General features: G+C 46.3%; 1 protein-coding gene across 1 annotated transcript in view; it reads left to right on the forward strand.

The window, feature by feature from the left end:
• The window catches only part of LOC144500971 (MAGUK p55 subfamily member 3-like), a 114,615-nt gene that overhangs the window by 43,832 nt on the left and 46,807 nt on the right, over positions 1-23,976 (forward strand). Inside the window, exons 4-7 of the mRNA XM_078224470.1 lie at positions 7,041-7,159; positions 7,616-7,693; positions 13,309-13,389; positions 22,585-22,722. Of these exons, the coding sequence (XP_078080596.1) occupies positions 7,041-7,159; positions 7,616-7,693; positions 13,309-13,389; positions 22,585-22,722 (416 nt within the window). The remainder of the gene's footprint in view (positions 1-7,040; positions 7,160-7,615; positions 7,694-13,308; positions 13,390-22,584; positions 22,723-23,976) is intronic.

Consider the following 23,976-nt stretch of genomic DNA (forward strand, 5'->3'; position numbering starts at 1 on the left):
AGGTTTGCCTCAAAACTATTTAGTTACTAACTTTAATTATACCTTGAGTTTGAACTAATAACTAAAGTCCACTTCAGTTACCAGATCAGCACTACAAAGGACATTTATCAGAATAAATCTTTCCATTATGATGGGATTTCCCATTTATTCTTCACTATCTGCAAGTGATAGATGCCAGCATTAGATCTCGGTGGTTGAGCTCAGCTGGAGAGCATCAAGGAGCACTACATTACCTGAAATAATGAATCCATTACAGCCTAATGTGTGTGTATTTCCAAATTACCGGTTACACTGAGATAGAACAGTGCATTCTGTTATAAATTTGTAGCTGACATTCTGCCCGGTATTTAATCTCCACTGTGCAGTTAGTTACACAAAAGAAACTCTCCCATTGACTGCCTTCAACATGCTTGAATGTTGAATGTCATCTTCACACAGCACGGATAAATAATTGGGTGCAAATCACAGAGTAGCTCTAAGCAAAAGATCTGTCAGTCTGTGTCAGGCAATTAATGTAACACCATGCAAATTTTCCCAAGGGCCGCATTCATTACGGCCAGAATTCTCCAATGTCGTTCACCCCTCCACCGCTGCCAGCAAGAATGGAGAACTGGCCAAATCTCCATTCACTGCAGCGAGACTGGAGAATTTCAACCGTGGGAGAGGTAGAAGAATTCCAGTCTGTCAGTATGATGGCACGGATGGGCTCAATCGAAAATGCTTCTATAAATACCACAAAACAATTTTAGGAATGTAATTCTATGAGGGACTTTTCAACTCCTTAGCTTTCCTTTGTGGTTTATAATACCCCATGTCAGCCTTGGTTCTTACCTCTGTGTTAGAAGGTCATGGCATCAACCCAACTGCAGACAATTGAGCAAACAATCTTGGTTGGCACAGCAGGGTGGAACTGCCAGAGGTGCTGCCTTTTAGATCATAGAGTCATAGAATCTCTACAGTGCAGAAGGAGGCCATTTGGCCCATCGAGCCTGCACCGACAACAATCCCATCCAGGCCCTATCCCCCTAACCCCATGTATTTACCCTGTTAATCCCCCTGACACAAAGAGGCAAATTGACGTGGCTAATTAACCTATAGGTGCATTGGCCATGCTAAATTCTCCCTCAGTGTACCTGAACAGGCACCAGAGTGTGGTGACTAGGGGATTTTCACAGTAACTTCATTGCAGTGAGAATATAAACCTACTTGTGACTAATAAATAAACTTTAATAATTCGCACATCTTTGGACTGAGAGGAAACTGGAGCACACAAAGGAAACCCCTGTATACGGGGAGGGAGCTTGCAAACTCCAGACAGTGACCTAAGGCAGGCATTGAACCCAGGTCCCTGGCACTGTGAGGCAGCAGTGCTAACCACTGAGCTATTAAGCCAAGGCCCATTTTTGGTTAATAAAGGATCCTTGTCACTACTTGATAAGGAGGAGGGGATTTCTCCCTCAACCAACATCACTAAAACAGTTTCATTGGTCAGTTTATCTACCTCATTGCTGTTTGTGGAACCTTGCTGGTTGCTATATTACAATGGCTGTATCTTAAAAGTACTTCACTGGCTGTGAAGTGCCTGGGGTATTCCAAGGTTGTTGAGGGTGCTATATAAATGTACATTTGTTGCTCTAATGTGTTTTCATATATTAACAGAAATAAACACCTCAGCAATAAATTTGCTCATGTTCCAAAGCAGTTGTATTCAATGGGTATTGAGGTGTGCTGAGCAGTAGACACAGGACTTTTGATACACTTCAGTAATTTTCTTCCCATTGACTAAGCTGGAGTTCATTGCTAATAGCTTGAGGGACTTAAGTGATCTAATTAGTGTGCAGAGTACCACTGATTGCCTTTACCATGAAAGGTCAGTTATCCCACTGGGGATGATGTGGAGGTATGCAATTAAGCAGCCACCCCAACTACAACCCACTGCAATGTCACCATGCACAATGAGCACAGCCAGGGTAGCAGCCTCAGTACCACTGCTATGTATAATGGGTTTATCCAGTGTAATGTTTATATACACTTAAAAGAGCTGCCACAAATTTTTATGTCATATCTTGTTCGCTGAAGCTAAGTTTCACTGATACCAAAACAATGTTACTAAGCCCTGAATGTAATAAAGTGGAGTAAGTCCTCGGAGGCGGAAGTCCTTTCACCAGAATTCCTTTATTTACAATATCCAACAACACTATACAGAGTGCTCTCATTATGCCATCTACATCTGGAGTGCCAGAGGAATTGACACTCCTATTAAGTACAGAGCATGGGGCTCCCTGAATGGACCATCAATTTGACCCTTAATCAGGGATCTCATATTCATCCAGGCCAACCTCAATTGCCTGATTAAAATCATAACATAAAGGAAGAAGTAAATTCCAGTTCAGTTAAGTTAAACATTAAGTTTAACAGAAAATTGATGCATTATTTGATTCAAAGAGTGATTTCAAGTATATCCAATCCTTTGAATTGCAGTGTTTTGGTTTGAGAACTCAATCGAAAATTAATGACATATTTAACAAGTGTTCAGTTCTCTGCCAAAGGCAGGTCTGACGCACAGCATCACAACCTCCACTGCAGGTAGGACAAGGAAACAGATCCCCAATCCATCCTAGTCGGACGGGGAATCAAACCCTGTGCAGTTGGCACCAATCTGATCCACACCAGCCATCCGGCCAGCTAAGCCAAACTGATCTCCAAGGAGTCTGAGTTGCTTTTACATGCATGATGTGGTCTGTAGCTAGGAACAGTGATGGTTGAGACTCCAATTTTCTTTCCATCGCATGGCTGACCAGGAGTCTCTCCCATTCTTACTGTCTGCCACTGGTGTGTGTTGGAAGGATTTGCAGGTTAACACTCAACCTGTTTGGCTGCATTATGAATGCGCCTTCCATGCTCATCAAACTTAGTCTAGAATTTTCCAGTCCCACCATAGCGGGGACCGTCACCGGCTGGATGGAAAACTTGACAGACCAGCCAAATTAATGTTGAAGTTTATTTATTAGTCACAAGTAGGCTTACATTCACACTATAATGAAGTTGCTGTGAAAGTCCCCTCGTCGCCACACTCCGGCACCTCTTCGGTTACACTGAGGGAGAATTTAGCATGGCCAATCCACCTAACCCGCACATTTTTGTACTGTGGGAGGAAACCGGAGCACCCGGAGAAAACCCACGCAGACACGGGGAGAATGTGCAAACTCCGCACAGACAGTGGCCCAAGCCAGGAATCAAACTCGGGGCCCTGGCGCTGTGAGGTAGCAGTGCTAACCACTGTGCCACCATGCCGCCCCAAGTCAGAGACCAGAGTAATGTTCTGAAATTAGTTCAGGCGAAAATTTCCGATTGTGCCCCACGGGGATAGGGCCTGGGTGGGATTGTTGGCGGTACAGGCTCGATGGGCCGAATGGCCTTCTTCTGCACTGTAGGGCTTCGATGATTCTATGATTTCTATGATTCCCACCCTTGGAGTGGGACTTGAACCTGGAACTTCTGGCTCAGAGACAGACTCCTGAACGAGCAACAAGATCTCCAACACTTAATAGATAACAAAAAAAGTGCAACATTACCAAAAGCTCCCTGTAACTAAACTGAAATGAATGCATTCAAAATAAAGAACTTATAAATGCAATGTTATTTCATTTAGTTGCATACTTTAGGAGTTAAAACATTAGAATAGATCCTTTCTTTAATTCATGTCAGTCAATTGTTCTCCTTACAACAAAGGAGACTAAGAGGACATTTGATCGGAGTGTTTAAAATCAGGAAAGTTTAAGGTAAGAATAAATAAAAAGAAACTGTTTCCATTGGCTGAAGGGTTGATAAGCAAGCGGTGCAGTTTGAAAGTGATTGACAAAAGAACCAAAGATAATAAAAGGAAATACTCTTTTATATAACAAATAATTAGAATTTGGAATGTGGTGAGTAGTGGGGTGGTGGAAACAGATTTAATAGTAATGTCCAAAAGGGAATTTGATAACCTTGTTAAGAAAAAATATTGTAAGAATAAGTTGTGGGGTGAATTAAATAGAATAGAATCCCGACACTGCAGAAGGAGGCCATTCAGCCCATTGGGTCTGCACTGACCACAATCCCACCCAGGCCCTATTCCCGTAACCCCACATATTTATCCTGCTAATCTCCTGACACTAGAATCAATTTAGCATGGCCAATCAGCCCAACCTGCACATCTTTGGATTGTGGGAGGAAACTGGAGCACCCGGAGGAAACCCACACAGACACGGGGAGAATGTGCAAACTCCACACAGACAGTGACCCAAGGCCGGAATTGAACGCGGGTCTCTGGCGCTGTGAGGCAGCCGTGCTAACTACTATGCCACCGTGCCACCCACATGTCACTGTGCCATTCATCAACTGGAGCAGTGCAGACTTGATAAGTCAAATAACCTCCTCCTGAGCGCTTTCCATTTATTACTCTGTCATTACATGCAGTGATGTGGAGACACCGGCGTTGGGCTGGGGTAAGCACGATAAGAAGTCTCAGAAGAGATGTACATCTCTTTAATCTGTGCTTCACCCTCTCTCCACTCACATTGTCTGTACCTTTTGTGGTAAACCACTGTTGTGCCTTCGGCACGGTTCAGCTGTATATATTGTTGCCACTACTGTTCATATATGAGACACTCCCTGACACCTTTAATTCGGCTGCACCTTTAACTGGAGACTCCGCCCTCAGGGTATAAAGGCTGCAGCCCTCCCCCTCCGGCCTTCAGTCGGGAGGTCCACATGCTCAGTATTGTCTGTTTATTGTCTGTTCCACATCGTTCCTTTTTTAGCGAATAAAAGCCTTCTGTTTCTGGCAACATCAGCTTTGTCTATTTACCAGACGCGCATCACCTTTAAGACTTGATTACCTGTAAAGACTCGCATTCCAAACATTATCTTGTAAATTGAGTTTGTGTCTTTATATGCCCTGTTTGTGAACACAAGTCCTCACTCACTTGAAGAAGGAGCTTGAGGCACCGAAAGCTAGTGCTGCCAAATAAACCTGTTGGACTTTAACCTGGTGTTGTGAGACTTCTTACTGTGATTACATGCAGTAGCAGTGGTGTAGTGATATTGTCACTGGGCTAACAATCCGAAGACCAGAGTAATGTTCTGGGAACCTGGGTTCAAATCTCACCACAACAGATGCCTGAAGTAGGTTGTCCAAGCCTCTGAGGCATGGGAGCATAGAGATCACTGGTGCTGGATCACTACCACATGGTAACATGATTTTAGTCTCTTGCATTTGTGATCCTGGCTGTCAAATATTCTTTTCCCAGTCAGCTGAAGATGGAATTAGCACGTTGGAGGCAATTACGAATTCTGTCATCCATGTATGTTCTGACCAAGAAGAAGCTCGAAGACACAAAAAATAGCCCATGTTTTCTAGCATCCTGGCATAACTCCAATAGAACCTGCTGGAAAAGAGAGGATTCAGTTACTCCGGGACCATTGATTCTAGGAGTTTCTAACTGGACTCCTGTAGGTGGGAGCTTCCACATTTTCCTGACAAGGCTGATGTTGCCTGGGGGACAGGAACTCCCGACATGTCGAGATTTTATTTCCCAGCTAATTCAAGACTCGGCGAGGTAGATTATGAGTAAGGTGGCAACCGATGGGCGTACCAGGGCCTCTGGATCATTAGGTGGTGAGGATTTGAGGATGGGCAGAGTCCAGGCTAGAAAAGAAGTCTAGAACTGAACAGAAGAAATAATGGTTTTCAAATCCTTTGCATGGATGGTTCCAGGAATGTGCATCCCCAACTGGCAGTGGGTGCCTGAATTTCTGGTCACACAGAGGAGGCAAACTCCAGAGTTATGGGCTCGATTCAGTGGGCCCGTTAGCCGTGGGCACAAAGTGTCCAGAAATGGGATTTTCACTAGCAAGCTCTCAGTTTGAGATCTCCCCCCCCCTCCCCCGCCCCCCCCCCCCCCCCCCACCCACCCCCCCCAACTGCAGCGTCTGCCCGTGATGCATCCTCCCCCCTGGTGGCATGACGTCATGCCAGTGCGAGTCTCTACTGGTTTTCAAAAGTGAAAACCAGTTTTGATGACCATGCTGGGGACGTGAAGGTGTCTGTAGACCCCGAAAGTTGAGGGAAAAGGCTGGGCTTAGACCCTGGCACCCTGGCACTGTGCCCTTGCATGACAAGGGGGCACATGAAGGGGCAATGCCAAGGGGCCTCTGGCATAAGGCTCTGGCAAGGGGAGGTTACCCTTATGTGTGTGGTGGGGTAGTGGAGGAGGAGCGAGGTGCACCCTGACGTCTGCGGAGGGGGGGAGCAGGGCTAGAGATCCCGATGCCTGTAAGCGGGAGGTGGAGGGTGTGGTGCCCAATCTCCAAGGGGGGGTGTCCCAATCTCTGTTAGGGGGAGAGGGGGGTCCTTAAATTTAACTTTGAAATTGGCGCCCCAATCTCAGAATCCTGGCTTTGTCGGCATGTTTAGGCCCCACCCCTCCAGCTGGCTGTGTGACTCTTGCCAGCACTCAGAAATTGCTGTTAAATCAGATGAAAAAAGGCACTGTGAAGCCAGCAAGTTTCACACTGCCTTTCTTGGCTGATCCAGCACTCTGTGCAATTTTGGGAAAATTGTACCCAAAGTCTACAATGGTAGGGCTGCTCTCTGCCATTCAATTTCACACTTGCCAATCATACAAAGCCTGGCAGGAGGGAATTAAGGGACACAAGTGTAACCACATGGATTGTGATCTATGGATTTTTAAGGCCAAAATGTCTGTTGACACGCAACGTCCTAACCAGTAAAACATATGTTGAGTCAAGTTGTTGGGTAAATATGCAAACATATAAAACATTTTCAATTACAGGGAAAGAAAATTGTGCCAAATTCTTCACTCAGTCTACCAAATAACAAAACTTCCATAATTATGCACAACCATCAAGAAACTGAAGATAAGTACTCGACTCCCCCATAGGGTACCATTGCGATGTTTTCTGTAACAGTCCCATGGGAATCATTGTGTTGTTTTCATTAACAGTCCCATGGGTACTTTGTGGTGTTTTCTGTACAGGATTGCATGAGATACTGGCTCTACTGACAGCACAACTAAGACCAGATGCCAATCTCACCGCAGAAATTGGCTTCCTGACAGAGGTCTTCAGCGAACATAGTTTCAACTCGCTCATGAAGGTATAGTATTGCGAATGGTGTAGTACAGTCTCTAGTGCTATAACTTAACTATGTTATACTGTAACATAAAATACGCTGCTCGCCCTGACTTCAGGGAGAGCTAGTTTAGATTTGATTTGTGTGAATAATGGAGACCAGATTGAATAACCTCACATTCATTTCACATAAACTTGACTGAAGTTTTAATACAGAGTAATATTGAGTGCAACAAACCTGTGAATTGATCTACAGTAACCATTAGATTTAATGACTTCTGTTCCTCTGTAATTTTGATCTGTCTGTTTCAATTACAAGTCATCTTTTTTTGCATACCCTTACCGAGATATGCACTTCATCACTGAATCCCAGTCCCTTATCTGAGCAGCAACCCCAGACGCCTGGCTATTTCTGTGCAATTCGCTTAATCATAGTGAATGGAGTAGGAGTTGGGTTAATGAGTCTCTGTTTCCATTACAGATTCATCAGAAGCTCCAGCAGTTTGTCAGGCAAGGACCATCTCCTGCCCTACACAGTGCAGCAGCTTTAGCGGAGAATGTAAGTAGCTACAAAGAGCCATAGCCAGCCATTGGTCATCAGGGAAACATTGTGTACATGATCGCATTGAGAAATGAATCCGCTATAGGAAAGAGGCCCCTTTTTTCATTAATTCATGGGGCTTTGGCATCGCTGGCTGGGCCAGCATTTATTGCCCATCCCTAGCTGCCCTTGAACTGAGTGGCTTGCTAGGCCATTTCAGAAGGCAGCTGAGAGTCAACCACATTGTTGTGGCTCTGGGGTCACATGTAGACCAGACCAGGTAAGGACGGCAGATTTCCTTCCCTAAAGGACATGAGTGAACCAGATTGGGTTTTTCTGACAATCGACAATGGTTTCCTGGCCATCAGTAGATTCTTAATACCACATTTTCTTTTTTACTGAATTCAAATACCACCATCTGCCGTGGCGGGATTCGAACCCAGCACATCAGCTGAGTTTGTGGACTAATAGTCTAGCGGTAATATCACTAGGCCATTGCCTCCCCTAACAAAAACAGAAAATGCACTCACCTGATGCAGGAGCAGCACTCCGAAAGCTCGTGCTACCAAATAAACCTGTTGGACTTTAACCTGGTGTTGAGACTACTGACAAAAACAGAAAATGCTGGAAAATCTCAGCAGGTCTGACAGCATCTGTGGAGAGAGAATAGAGCCAACGTTTCGAGTCTGGATGCTCTCTCCACAGATGCTGTCGGACCTTCTGAGATTTTCCAGCATTTTCTGTTTTCGTTTCAGACTCCAGCATCCACAGTAATTTGCCTTTAATAAAGGAACAATCCCCTATTTGCGAGTGACAATCCCCTGCACTGCATTTGCCATTGGTCAATGGGATGTGACATCATCAGTAGGCGACCAGACAAATAAAGTAAAAGTAAAGTTTATTTATTACTGCCACAAGTAGGCTAACATTAACACTGCAATGAAGTTACTGTGAAAATCCCCTCGTCGCCACACTCCGTTCGGGTACACTGAGGGAGAATTTAGCATGGCCGATCCACCGAATCCATACATCTTTGGACTGTGGGAGGAAACCGGAGCACCCGGAGGAAACCCACGCAGACACGGGGAGAACGTGCAGACTCCGCACAGACAGTGACCCAAGCCGGGAATCAAACCCAGGTCCCTGGCGCTGTGAGGCAGCAGTGCTAACCACTGTGCCACCATGCCACCCTATGTATACAACATAAATACAATGTCCTGTTGAGAATGCTGGAATTATACCTGCAAAATTAAGCAACCAGGACCACCCTTGCTGCTTAATACTTTTAGGAAATTACAAGATCTATTTTTTAATACACTTTAAAGTACAGCAACCATATTTTTGTGCCACAGATTAAAGGTAGAAAATTGATCATATCAGCAGTAAATTATACAGCATTGCAGCAAAACCCCCTTAAAATAAAATTTAATTTGTCCTAAATAACGTACCTGCGGCAGGAGGTCCATTAAGTCAGGAAGTGAACACTGGCTGGTGCGGGGATTTGAAATGAAATTAGAGACAGATCTAGGACGAAGCTGAATCAACGCTCAGATCACACAGTTCTCAAGGCAGCTGAAAAGAAAACAAAATGAGATTGTTTTCTCTGGCCCCAGAAACGTCGCCTAATAAGAAAAGATGGAGGAGGAGGGAGAACATTGTGAAAATCATTCAGAAATGAGCAGAAGTACAAAAGACCCAGACAGAAATAGCCAGCTGAGACTGGGTTGCAATGAGGGTTAACCTCTTCTTGGAACTAAATCTGTGGAGAGCACTTTCATAGAATCATAGAATCCCTACAGTGCAGAAGGAGGCCATTTGACCCATCAAGTCTGCACTGACCACAATCCCAGATGTAGTAAATAGCAAGCTGAATGGAGTACTTCATGACTGAATGCATTGGTTCGATTGATCTGAGGTTTTATTCCATGGATTCTAGTAAGCTACAAAGGGTAAGGTTGCCATATTTGCACTATAACTGCACATTTCAGATTGCAACCACATTTCTGTGAGTTTGGTTACACACCTAGACCAGACAGGGTAAGGACAACCGATTTCCTTCCCTGTTAGTGAACTGGATGGTGTTTTACTTCAATCCAGGAACATCACAGCCCAGGAGGGACTTACACTTTTGGGGGCCCCATGCTCTCTCTCTCTTTGCAGGACGACATCACGCCCCACCCCTGATGACATGGCAGCCTGCCCAGAAGTGAAGGCCTCGCCTTTGTCTGCCCAGCCCTTCTCGTCCCTGGCCTGGGGGCCGGGTCGCCCCTGCAGCCTCTCCCCTTGGCGACCTAAGCTCGCAGGTGCCCTGGTGGCTCACTGGCTACTGCTGGCTATCTGGCCTAGCCTCTGTTCTCACCCTCACCACCCCGGTTATCCAGCCCTCTTCACTCTCAGCCCCGGATGAGTCACCGCACTGCGCCCTGAAATCCATGCCGCCGCCTGCCTGGCCCTCGCCCCTTCTGGCTTCTCAGTGCTCACCCCTCACTGAGGTGGCCGGGCCTCGGGTCTTGATGATCGCACGTGCTCCTGGCTGGCTGGCTGGCTGCTGCTGGCTTTAGGGGGCCTGCCTTGGCCTCTTCTCCCTCCCTTGGTCAGCCACCTCACTCTTACCAGTCCGGGTGCCACCAAACCATCTCACTCTCAATCCTGGCCCCTGGTAGAGTCACCCAAAAACCGTGCAAATTTAGAGTCACCAGGCTCTGATTGGTACTCTCACAGCCACTTCTCAGTATGGCACCCCTCCATTGGCTGAGCCCCACACTGCAGCGCTGTGTTTTATTGCATATCTGCCTGTGTTGTGATCGCTGTTACTGATTCTAGTTTTTACACACTACATGAACTTAAATTTCTCAGCTGTCATGGTGAGGTGTTTCTGTGTCATTAACCGAGGCCACTGAATAACTAATCCATTAACATCACCATTATGCTGCCATTCCCTTAAATTGTCCCCAATCAATGGGTTATGGAGAGCTAGGATTTGATGGAAAAAGTAGTGAAGGACATATTTTTAGAGAAATAATTTGGGAAATGTAATAATCTTACTGAAGCCAGTCTTCCGTCACTATCGCCGTTTATTTACAGCACGCTCAAAGTGCCATTCAGCAACTGTGGTGTACAGATCAACTCCGAAGTCTTTCCACTGCCATCCTGAGTGGAACCACCTAGATTTAACCCCCCTCTCGCCCCACTGCTCCTTCCCTGTTGGGTGAGCCTCCCTTCTCCTAATCGGGGAGCTCGTACTCTATGAGGCCCATGGGGAGATGCATTGACGATTCCCTCGTGGCCTTTATAACAGGTGACTGTGCTCTTCTCCACAGTTTGCCTTGACTTTGTGTGAACATTGGCCTATAGAGTTGGCAAGAAGCAGTAAACTTCAGTGATGACAGCCGTTGTCAAGACAAGAATCATAGAATCATAAAATCTTTACGGTGCAGAAGGAGGCCATTCGGCCCATTGAGTCTACACTGACCACAATCCCACCCAGGCCCTATCCCCGTAACCCTTCATATTTACCCTGCTAATCCCCCTGACAATAGAGGCAATTTAGCATGGCCAATCAACCTAAACTGCACATCTTTGAGGAAACCGGAGCACCCGGAGGAAACCCACGCAGGCACGGGGAGAATGTGCAAACTCCACACAGACAGTGACCCAAGGCCGGAACTGAACCCGGGTCCCTGGTGCTGTGAGGCAGCAGTGCTAACCACTGTGCCACAGGGCAGAAATCTGAAAATTGTTATTGTGGGCAAACGTGCTATTTTTACCCAAGAGATTGCTCATTTTTCAGGTGGCCTTTTTGTTTTTTGACAGCTCTCAATTTTTCTCTTTGTTACCTTCATATTGATGAAAATTCTGGCAGAGATTACATTGAAGCTAAATTCAGAAACATAGTAAATAAACCTATCAAAAATACTGAGCTTCGATCTGTCATAAGAAGACATGACTGATGTCCTTTTTCTCCACTTCCTGCGCCCATATTGTGGAATACAGCTTTGGGGGAGTTCATATCAAACATCATAGAAACCCTACAGTACAGAAAGAGGCCATTCGGCCCATCGAGTCTGCACCGACCACAATCCCACCCAGGCTCTACCCCCATATCCCTACATATTTTACACACTAATCCCTCTAATCTATGCATCCCAGGACACTAAGGGGCAATTTTAACATGGCCAATCAACCTAACCCGCACATCTTTGGACTGTGGGAGGAAACCGGAGCACCCGGAGGAAACCCACGCAGACACGAGGAGAATGTGCAAACTCCACACAGACAGTGACCCAAGCCGGGAATCGAACCCAGGTCCCTGGAGCTGTGAAGTAGCAGTGCTAACCACTGTGCTACCGTGCCGCCCCACATGAAGACAAAGTAATATTCTGTCAACATTCCAAACTGGCTTCCTCATAAGGTGATGTGCTAGCCCATTACACTTGTCGAGAGTGTCAGCCATCTTCTGCTCCTGATAGTAGCTCTCAATCTAAACTTTTTGACAAGTGTATAAGAAACACAATCTTAGTAAACTAGCCTTGTTATTACGACCTGTTATACCAACAGAACCATAGTACCTCTGGGAATGATGTTGCTAGGAATGTAGGAAAGTATCTCTGGGAATGATGGGGCGGCACGGTGGCACAGCGGTTAGCACTGCTGCCTCACAGCGCCAGGGACCCGGTTCGATTCCCAGCTTGAGTTACTGCCTGTGCAGAGTCTGCATGTTCTCCCCGTGTCTGCGTGAGTTTCTTCCGGATTCGTCGGTTCCCTCCCACAGTCTGAAAGACATGCTGGCTGAGTGCATTGGCCATGCTAAATTCTCCCTCAGTGTGCCCGAACAGGCGCCGGAGGCGACAAGGGGATTTTCACAGTAACTTCATTGCCGTGTTAATGCAAGCCTACTTGTGACACTAATAAATAAATAAACTTTGAAGCTAAACTGGCATAGATGGGGAGGTGAGAAGTTAAAGCAAGTAGTAGTGATTAGGCACCATTCAGAACTGTAAAAATGTATTTTTCAGTTACAATTTTGGAAAACCTCAGCAAGCATTTTTGTAGCACAGGATCAGTACTTGTCCCGCTATGTGGGTCAATGGGCGGAATTCTCCGGATGCGCTGGTCTAAAAGCCAGAAATTCCTACCCGACCATCAATGGGGTTTCACATTGTCCACAACCCACCCACTAAAATTCCAGCGGCGGGCAGGATGGGAGAATTCCGGCCAATGTATTTCTAGTTTACTATATGTCAAGCATTTCATAGAATCATACAATCCAAGAGTGCAGAAGGAGGCCATTCGGCCCATTGAGTCTGCACCGACCACAATCTCACCTAGCCCTTTCCCCATGCATTTCCCCTTGCTAGTACCCCTGACACTAAGGGGCAATTTACCATGGCCAATCTACCTAACCCGCACATCTTTGGACTGTGGGAGGAAACCGGAGCACCCGGAGGAAACCCACGCAAACACGGGGAGAACGTGCAAACTTCACACAGACAACCACTCAAGCCGGGAATCGAACCCAGGTCCCTGGCGCTATGAGGCAGGGACCTGGGCCATCATGCCACCCCATTGAGATATATCTAAGAGTTGGGCTAAGGTGAAGCATAAAAATATGTCTTTTTTTTAACCTCTTGTAGATCTCAGAAGAGTTGCAAAGTGGACAAAACAATAGTGACATAAGGGAACTGATGCAGTTATTGGCCAAACCACACCTCCAGGTAAGAAAGTTATGCAACGCAATAACATAATTTCATTCAAATGTAGGCAAAGAACTACCATTTTTAGTTTTAGATTATTTGATTAATCTTATGGGAATGTGAAGAATTCCTAGTAGAATCCACCCATATCATTGGTCAACACAGATGATGTGTTTGTGTTTTTTTTATTCATTTGTGGGACATGGGCGTCACTGGCTAGGTCAGCATTTATTGCCCACCGCTAGTTGCCCTTGAGAAGGTGGTGGTGAGCTGCCTTCTTGAATCGCTGCAGTCCGTGTCATGTGGGTTGGCCCACAATAACAACATACTATAACAAAGCTTCAAAATGCAGAGAGCCAAACTAGCTCCTAGATCTTGAGCAAGCTCTCAGCCTTAGCCCAGTGATCGCACTCTCTTGCCTGAGTCCAAAAATCATAGGTTCAAGTCCCACTCTTGCACATAATCCAGGCTGACACATAATGCAATGCTGTGGGAATGCCATGCTGTAAAAAGTGTTGCTTTTCAGATGAGACATTAATCAAGGCATTGTCCACCCTCTGAGATAGGTATGAAGATCCCATGGCACTATTCAAATGCAGCAGGGGTGATGCCCATCCAACATTTATCTTTCAACCAGCTTTATTTAGACAGAGGGTGGAATTCTCCCAATCCCACACCAGTGGTGAGAATTTGGTGATGATAAAAACTGTTTTTATGCCTGCGTGAAATTATAATGGGATATTCTGATGTTGGCCGCCACGGCGGATCAGGAATCCCACTAGAAAGCATCAACGTGGTATGCAAAAGTCGGGACTTATTTGAAGAAGGCCTGGGGCTGCCTTTGGAGTTGGGAATGGAACTGCCAGTGACACTGGAACACCACAGCAGTGTGTGGTTGAGAATCTATCAGATGAATCTTCCAGCTTCAGGGTCTACAGGGAGGTCCATTTTCTTTCTTTAATGGTGGGTCAGTGATATCAGGCACCTTTTCAATGTTCCACCTGGATATAACAGGGGGATGTCCACCATCAAGCTGCATCCTCAACACAAAACACAAAGCATAATAATTACTCTGGGGACAGAAAATATGGCATAGTTTCCTGTCGGCCCCCACAGCGGGAAAGACTCCCCGTCCCCACCACAGGACTACTCCCAGATGGGAGAATTCTGCCCAGATTGATTGGTTGTTTCTGACAAAGGGTCATCCAGACTCGAAACGCTGGCTCTATTCTCTCTCCACAGGTGCTGTCAGACCTGCTGAAATTTTCCAGCATTTTCTGTTTCTGTTTCAGATTCCAGCATCCGCAGTTATTTGCTTTTATATTTGATAGGTTGTTTCTCTCAGTGAAGTTTTTGGAACCAGGTTATGCATAAATTAATTGCTGCATTAACATTACACAGTAACAACACTTCAGAATACTTCATTGGCACAGGTGCACATTCGAACACAACTGCGATCGTGAAAAGCTATTTATAAGTTCACGGTCTTTCTTTTCTTCTTAGCACGATAAGGCTTAAAACCACAAGAAGTTTCATGCAATGAACATCAGATCGAGATATTGGAGTAGAATTAACATTAATAACATTTACACCCCCCCCTCCCCTCCTCTCCCCTCCCCTCTCCTCCCCTCCCCCCCACCTCCCCTCCCCCCCACCTCCCCTCCCCCCCACCTCCCCTACCCCCACCTCCCCTCCACCCCCCCACCTCCCCTCCCCCACCTCACCTCCCACCACCTCCCCTCCCCCACCTCCCCTCCCCCCTCCCCTCCCTCCTCCCCCCCCTCTCCCCCCCCCTCCTCCCCCCCTCTCCCCCCTCACCTATTTCCCCAAATGAAGTTATTAAAAGGTATCAACAACAAAAGGAGATGTCATAGAATCCTACAGTGTAGAAGGAGGCCATTCGGCCCATCAAGCCTGCACCGACAACAATCCCACCCAGGCCCTATCGTCGTAACCCCACATATTTTACCCTACTAACCCCCCTGACATCCCCCTAACACTAAGGAGCAATTTAGCATGGCCAATCAACTTAACCCATACTTTTTTGGACTGTGGGAGGAAACCGGAGCACCCAAAGGAAACCCATGCAGACATGGGGAGAATGTACAAACTCCACACAGTCACCCAAGCCGGGAATCAAGCCCGGGGTCCCTGGCGCTGTGAGGCAGCAGTGCGAACCACTGTGAGCCACCATGATTCCGTGCCATTCTTTATTTCTGAACCTTATCAGTCGAACGATTGCTGGTTGAATGTAGCATCATTACAGTGTTAATGTAAACCCTACTTGTGACACTAATAAATAACCTTGAACTTCAAAGGTTCATGTCCATTTAACCAAATACATTAGTACACCAAAGCAATAAAGGGCGACCATTGAGAAAACCCATTAAAGCTGGTAGAAGCATCATATGAACTTGTATACTTTATTGACCGCAAATTTTCACTCCCATCATTTCTGGAAATATGGGCAATTGTTTGCATTCAGTTTTGTTGTTTAGTGTTTTTCACAACCTCTGAACACTAGAATAACTTCATCCAAATCTATTGCACAATACAGCGATATTTCTTGCTGCTCTGCACCACCAATTCTTCTGGGAATCTATCAGTAACCTCACTGGACTGGAAACTAACGCAACAAATATATTAACAAGCAACAATATTTGGAGTTCATCTGGGGCCCAGCAATGCCAGATGTATGCATGCAATTGTACACCGTTCATGGTATATAGATATAGACCAAGGAATGCAGTGATCAGAATTTTGCAAAGGCTTTGGGAGCAAGCACGGTGGTAAGTGGATCTGGAATTTCCTGCCGCCAGCCAGTATGCCAGTTCTCTGGCATCTTCTTGCTGGGGAGCCATTTTTATACATGCCTGTTGGCAGGGACGGGATGAGGACTGGTGGGGGAGGTAATGACAGCTACCTTTTTCACAAGTGCAGCTAGCCAATTAAACCCCATAATGAGCTTCTTATTAGTCAGTGTCTGATGCCAACTGGAATTTCCGAGTTGGCAGTTGGGCCTTCTGTTCAGGCTGGGGGAGAGTTACCAGCAACTCTGGCCAATGAATGGTGGCGGCCTCCAGGCAGAAGTCCAGGATGGGGTTGGTGGGGGGGGGGGGGGGGGGGGGGGGTGGGGGGGGGGGGGGGGGGGGTGGGATTGGGAGGGGAGGGCTACTCCATCTACCATTTTTAACTCCCCTCCTGTAGCCACTGCTGCCACAGCCCTTCCACTGAGGGAGTTCTCCCTCCATGGCAATGGTCTCTGAACTGTGGCCTCTCTTTATTCTTCTATGTTTATAAGTCTTCCAAGGTGCTTTATTCTTCAGCGGCGGCCATTTCACAGGCTTTCCACTGGGTGCATTGCCTCCACGCATCTCCGAGGCTAAGATATTTGACAAAATCAGGATCCGTGCCTGAAATCAGCGTGGAGCTGATTATCATGTGGAAATCTCCATTTCCATATGATTAGCGGGCCCGGGACTGAATTCTCCGGGCCCGCTAGCATTTCCCCCCTCCCCCATCCCAACCGGGAGTGGTTCCATCCAGCGGGTTTACTACTGCTCCGCACTAATGGGGAACAGGTGGCCTGACCCCGCTGGAGGGAAGAGAGGCCATTGAGGCCCCCCCCCCCCCCCCCCCCCCCCCCCCCCCCGTGAGGTCGGTGGTAAGGGCCAGCCTGGCACCCTGGCATTGCCCAAGGGGAAACTGGCACTGCTCATCGGGCACCTTGGCACTTCGCACTGGGTGGTGCCAAGGGGGTGGGGCCAAAGGGGGAGGTGTTTACTTTGGAAGGCAATCAGTGGGGAGGCGCCCACTGCCACTATGCCAGAGGATCAGTGGGGGAGGGAGCGAGGAGGTGATCGGGACTGGCCATCAAGGGGAGAGGGTCGGGGCTGTGGTGGGGGGTGGGGGGGGGGGGTTGGGACTGTCGGAGGGAAGATCGGGGTTAACTGGGAGGGTGGGGAGACATCCGAGCTGGTCATCGGGATCTGGGGGGGGTGGGTGTTGGGACTGTCTGGTGGGAGGGTGTAAGGGATTGGGAATGGCCAGGGGGTGGGCAGACTTAGAAGCTGGCCCGGGGAGGTCGGGGAGGCCAACAATTGGGACGGTGGGGAGGTTGGAAGGCCAGAGATGGGGTGTTGTGGGGCTGGCCAGCGATCTGGAGGCCGGCAATGGTGGGGGACAATGTGCACGCACCAATCTCTGCGCTGACAGATCGGCGCATGCGCAATGGCCCACTCAGCGATATGCTGGCGGCCTCTCGGGTGGGAATAGGCCCCATCCACCAGTTTCCAGAGTGAACCTCGCTGAGGCACTTTGTGATGCACAGAGTGTTGGAGATTCATTATGGAAATCACGCGAAAAAAACAGCAGGATTTACTCCCATTTTCCCCGCACATTTGGAACTTTAGATCAAAATCCTTAAACACAGTTGCTGGTAACTCTCCCCCTGTACCGTTTGTATCCACATTTCCATTCCTATTGTTTTCTCTTTTCCTCTGTGTATAAATCCTCTTAGCTTCTCCTGTCTCTGATTTCTTATTCCCTTATTAATATATATACCTCTACCCTTATTTATTTTGTTTATTAGTGTTACAAGTAAGCTTAAATTAACACTGTAATGAAGTTACTGTGAAAATCCCCTAGTCGCCACATTCCGGCGCCTGTTCGGGTACACTGAGGGAAAATTTAGCATGGCCAATGCACCTAACCAGCATGTTTTTCTGACTGTGGGAGGAAACACAATTTTCCATTTAATCCCCAGCATACTGACCTGGTGCGGCCCAGATTATTACAATGAAAGCATCTAACTTTCCTCACATCTCTTATTCTATCTGTACTATCATTTTTATTTTGAGGTAAAGTCTCCTTGGAATTTTGAACCACTCCCTCTATTGCCCGACCATCCTTTCTTGCCCCTTCCCATTTTCTATCTTCCTCAGACTTAAAAGAGTGTCAAAAGAAAGTTTTGACCTATGAACTAACTCATAATCGTCAGCATGTTCTACTGCATGTCTTGTTTCAACTCTTAGTTCCTCCACGAGTCCGTATCATTATAGGTAACAAGTCTTTAAATTCTTACAACAAAATAACTTCTCTAAAAGCCTCATAGGTTTCTTCTGTTTATAATGCCCTCACCCACCTATCCAAAAAAACTTTGTTTAACCCTTTCAAATTCAGTATAAGTCTGAACAGACTGTTTTCTTGTATTTCAAAACTTTTGTCTATAAGCCTCCAGTACTAGCTCATAAGTATTCGCTATAGCTCTCTTCGCTGTCTCATATTCTGCAGACTTTTCATCTGACAAAGACAGCAAACATCAATAGCCCTACCTGCAAGTTTAGTTTGTAAGAGCAGGGTCCAAATACCTTGTGGCCATTACATCTGTTTAGCTATTTTCTCAAAGGCAACAAAAAATGCCTTGGCATCTCTTTCATCAAATTTGGCAAGTGCCAGTACAAATCTAAACATTTCCCCACTAGGTTCATGCCTACACCTACTTTCTTCCTTATCCAGCTCTGTTGTGCCTGCTGCAATTAATTGTATTTTAATTTGATGTTCTCTCTCTTTATCCTTATCTCTTTCTACCATTGCTAACTTCTGCATTTCCAATTCCCTTTAGAAAGCTCTCTCTTTCTCGCATTTCTAATTTCTTCATTTCCATTTCTCTTTGCAATTGATTTTTTACTAAGCCAATTTCTCCACTTCTCAAAACACTGGGTCTGCCTGGCACTGCTTGTAGATTTAAATGTGTTGCTGTGCTTTCAACTACCTTAGCACCTGTAGATAAACCTAATTCCAATTTATCTGCCAATTCTATCAATTTAGCCTGAGCTGCACTTTTCAAATTTGCCAAGGTTACATTCTCTACTTGCAAATACACCTGGGCTCGAACAAGAGCCACTTTTGTGGTCTCCATATTGTAAGGAACACATTCTCGTTTGGTTCTTTGTGTTCTTTACTCTTGTTATGTTTTAAAAGTCACAAATTCCCTACAACCAAAGGAATTATGCTTTTTATAATCCCGGCCAAGAGCCTCGATTTTTGTAAAGAATCCCGTTGATGTTACCTGAGAGTGGATGAGATTTTATTGCCTCGGTTGTCCCAAAACCGTGAAATCCCACCGGAGGTCAACGAACCTTCTCATTGTCCGTCCCTCACCCGTTTCGATTCCCATGGCGGGCGGGGCAGTAAAATTCCAGCCAGTATCTCAAAAGCACAAAGGATGACTTGAAACACAAGGGGCCCGATTTTACCATTTTCATTCTAAGTGCTGAATCTGGGCGCAATTCAGATCCAACTTGGAAATCTGCTTACAGGCGCCCTCAGACTCACTTAGCCTGAAAAAAAAAATCGCTGGTCTGAATTGCGCTGTGGGCGGGGCTTAGCGCGCCTGAAACGATCGGAGTTTTGAACTACGCATGCGCAGTTTAGAAAAAGAATTTGAAAACCGCTCTGCTATCCGCATCGCTCCCGGGGGAAAAAAACAACATTCATGGCAAGAGAAGTATAATCTAAGTAGCATTTATAACAGGAATTATCAGAATTAGAAATGTGATGTGATAGAATTAACTCCCCCCCCCCCCCCCCCCCCCCGACCCAGAGAATGGTCAGGCCTCCCCCGCCCCCCCCAGAGAATGATGGGGCCTCCCTCCCCTCCCCACCCCAGAGAATGGTCTGGCCGCCCCCACTACCTCCCCAGAGAAAGTTTGGGCCTCCCCCCGCGCCCCCCCCCCCCCCCCCCCCCACCAGACAATGATCTGGCCTCCCTCCTCCCTCACCCCGATCCACCAGAGATACATCTGACCCGCCTCACCCCCCCCCCGCCTCCCCCCTCCCATCAGAAAATGATCAGGCCTCCCTTCTCCTGCCCACCCCCCCTCACCAGAGAATGATCTGACCCGCCTCCCCCTCCCCTCTCCACCACCGATCTGAGTCAGAGAGCCGTTGGAAGTTCTGAACTTACTTCTTCAGAAGCTGGAGTGCCCGAAATAGACCTTTGCTGAGCATGTCCGTTTCGCGCTGAATCTGGACGTGCGAACGCGATGGTAAAGGGGGAAATGCTGATAAAGTTGGGCGGGCAGTTCATTAATTCAATTTAAATGCATCCAAATGCATTTAAATCACCGTTGCGCCCGTTTCGGGTGCGAATCAGACCGCGGCCATTTGTGGGCCTCGGTAAAGTGGGCATCTGCGCGGACACGGCCGCGGATCTCGTTAATGGCCTCACGCCCGACTTTACCATGTTTTCGCGCCCGAAAACGGGCGCAACGCAGTGGTAAAATCGGGCCAACAGTGTATATTTATTAGGAATAATGTGAGGGGCCATGTGCAGTCCAATGTGGAACCAATCCAGTTATTGTGTGAACAATTAATAAAGAATATTTAATAATTTGGAAGAAGAGAAAAACACATGACTGGAAAGATTAATATGCATTATGATACTTAAGTATATTAATAAATAGACACACCATTTTATCTGAAATTACCTCTTGTTTCTAAAATATATCCATTTATTTATTTCCCAAACAACATCCACTTTAGTAACTCTACCAGTCAAATCTAGCTGATAGTTACCAGTCAATACAGCTTGGATAACCAAGTTTGGGAAAAGTCTTGCACTCGTTCAGCGAAGGTATAAAACTGCCTCATTTAGAGGAGAATATCTGCAATCTGCCATGGCTCTTAATAATAAATGGATCAGGGATCCCTAGCCCTGATCAGAGGTTGCACCTCAACATCTCTCGATGCCTGCTAATCCTGTTACTGGGCAACTCACATGTCAGGATTCCTCTAAACGCCTGCTAATCATTTTACTTGTCTGTTATTTTTGTTTAATCTCATTTTCACTGTTAACCTCATTAACAATGTGATGTTGAACGAGTGTTGGCAAACTTTTTCTTCACTCCCTTCCATCAGATTCTTCTTTAAATAGCTGCAGCAATGTCAGACACCTTGCCCCTTAAATAGTCAGCTAGTAATCGCGGATTTCTTGTTCTGAATGCTTAATGAGGCAGGGTCAGCCATTTGAGATACACGCATACCACAATGTCCCCACCATCTCCATGCTTGTGTCATCAATTCTAACCCCATGCGCCAATATCAGACAATGAATAACCATCAAACAAATTCAGAGATGAGGTCACAACCTCAGAGTCTATCTATTATTTTCATAATAGGTGGAATATTCTAATTAACCAATGGATTTTTTTACAGCAATTATCACGATGAGTGCCAGAAAGCTCGGTGATATCACTGTCACTGAATCATAGTATCATGGAATCCCTACAGTACAGAGAGAAGCCATTCGGCCCATCGAGCCTGCACCAACAACAATCCAACCCAGGCCCTATCCCCTTAACCCCACATATTTACTCTGCTAATCCCCCTGACACCAAGGGGCAATTTAGCATGGCCAATCAACCTAACCCGCACAACTTTGGGTTGTGAGGGGAAACTGGAGCACCCGGAGGAAAGTTTTAATGGTTGTAATGGCTGTAATGCACTATCACTTTATTAACTTAGAATCAATAATTAATGACTTTAAACTACAAATTACTCTCCCTCTATGAATATTATATATAAGATTTTAAAGATTTTAAAATGCTCATTTAGGTAGTGACCCTCCCATAGCACACACACAGAGTGGATTGGCCATGCTAAATTGCCCCTTAGTTTCCCGAGAGGTCTAGGTTAGATGGACTAGATGGTAAATGTGTGGGTTTACAGGGATAGGACGGGAGAAGAGGGCCTGGGTAAGATGCTCTGTCGGAGAGTCAGTGCAGACTCGATGGGCCGAATAGCCTCTTGCGCACTGTAGGGACTCTAGGATTCTATGAGGGAGAAGCAATATTTAAAATTTATAAAGTTTATTTATTAGTGTCACAAGTAGGCTTACATTAACACTACAATGCAGTTATTGTGAAAATCCGCTAGTCGTCACACTCCGGCACCTGTTCGGGTCCACTGAGGGTCAATTTAGCATGGCCAATGCACCCAACCAGCATGTCATTCGGACTGTGGGAGGAAACCCACGCAGACAAGGGGAGAATGTGCAGACACCGCACAGACGGTGACCCAAGCCGGGAATCGAACCCGGGTCCCTGGCGCTGTGAGGCAGCAGTGCTAACCCACTGTGCCGAAATGCATGAACATAAAGATGTAGGAATGCTATATCATCTATTAAGAAATTCAATTTTGCTTTGACAATCACAGGCTGTGCTGTCAGCCCATGACACAGTCGCACGCAAGGCCTTTGATCCTGTGCTGCCACCAATGCCCGATGACCTGGAAGTTGAGGAGGAGGAGGAGTCTATGAAGATCGTCCGTCTGGTGAAGAATAAAGAGCCATTGGTATTCCTTCTTTCTATTTACATTTGTGCTTGGAATCTTAATTTTGGCTTCGTTAACAGAACATATCACATTTGAGCATGCTCATTTGAATACAGTCATGCATTTAATTGTTTCACGATGTGATTCAAAGTTTTCTGTAATTTTGAACCTGGGGCCTTAATAAGTAATTTTCGGGAGGGCTGACACAAGCCCCACACCAGCCATAGGCCTGACTTGCATCTTATTAACGACATCTTGCTCCTTTGTCTCCTGGCCACAATTGTTCTCCTTTTGTTCTTCAGTGAATCAGGAAAAAAAAGATCATACTGAATAATTAAGTGTGGTTAATAATTCAACTGTAAAAAGTTATAACCATATAAATGTTTAATGCATCTGGAGGTGCCAAAGTAAGATGAAAGCAGCGAGTGCGGTGGGGATTGGGTGGTGTACAAAGAAATTGGCCTTTTTTTCAGTTTGTGAAAGGCTTTAAGAAAAATCCTAACTGAAATGAACTGGAGCAGTTTTAATTTAAGTCATATGTCGAAGGTCTCCGGTGTAAACAGTCTTCACCTTTAACACCCTCGGCTTTAATTCAGCAAGCTGGCTCAGAAAGTAACATAGAAGAGAATCATCGAATCCCAACAGTGCAGAAGCAGGCCATTCAGCCCATCAGGTCTGCACCAACTCATCTTACCCAATCCCTATCCCCATAACCCCCCCTCCCCCCCAACCTACACACCTTGAGACACTAAGAGACAATTTAGCATGGCCAATCCACCTAATCTGCACATCTTTGGACTGTGGGAGGAAACCGGAGCACCCGGAGGAAACCCATGCAGACATGGGGAGAATGTGCAAACTCCACATAGACAGTGACCCAAGGCTGGAATTGAACCCGGGTCCCTGGAGCTGGAGAAGAATAAAGAGCCATTGGTATTCTTCATTTCTATTTACATTTGTGCTTGGAATCTTAATTTTGGCTTCCTTAATAGAACATATCACATTTGGGCATGCTCATTTGAATACAGTCATGCATTTAACTGTTTCACAATGTGAGTTTGTGAGGCAGCAGTGCTAACCACTGTGCCACCATGGCACCCTAACAGAAGGCAGGGGAATTGGATGGGCCATAATACTACCGGAAGTGAAAGCTTCTCTCCTATATAAGATAAAGCACAAAGTGTTCAGAACAATTTTTATTCCTCGAGGGAAGTCAACTGCATAACTCATTCCTAGCAGAGTGGAATAAACATGAAATTAACGCCTTCAACATCC

Source organism: Mustelus asterias, chromosome 11 (assembly GCF_964213995.1).
Source record: "Mustelus asterias chromosome 11, sMusAst1.hap1.1, whole genome shotgun sequence".
NCBI lineage: Eukaryota > Metazoa > Chordata > Chondrichthyes > Carcharhiniformes > Triakidae > Mustelus > Mustelus asterias.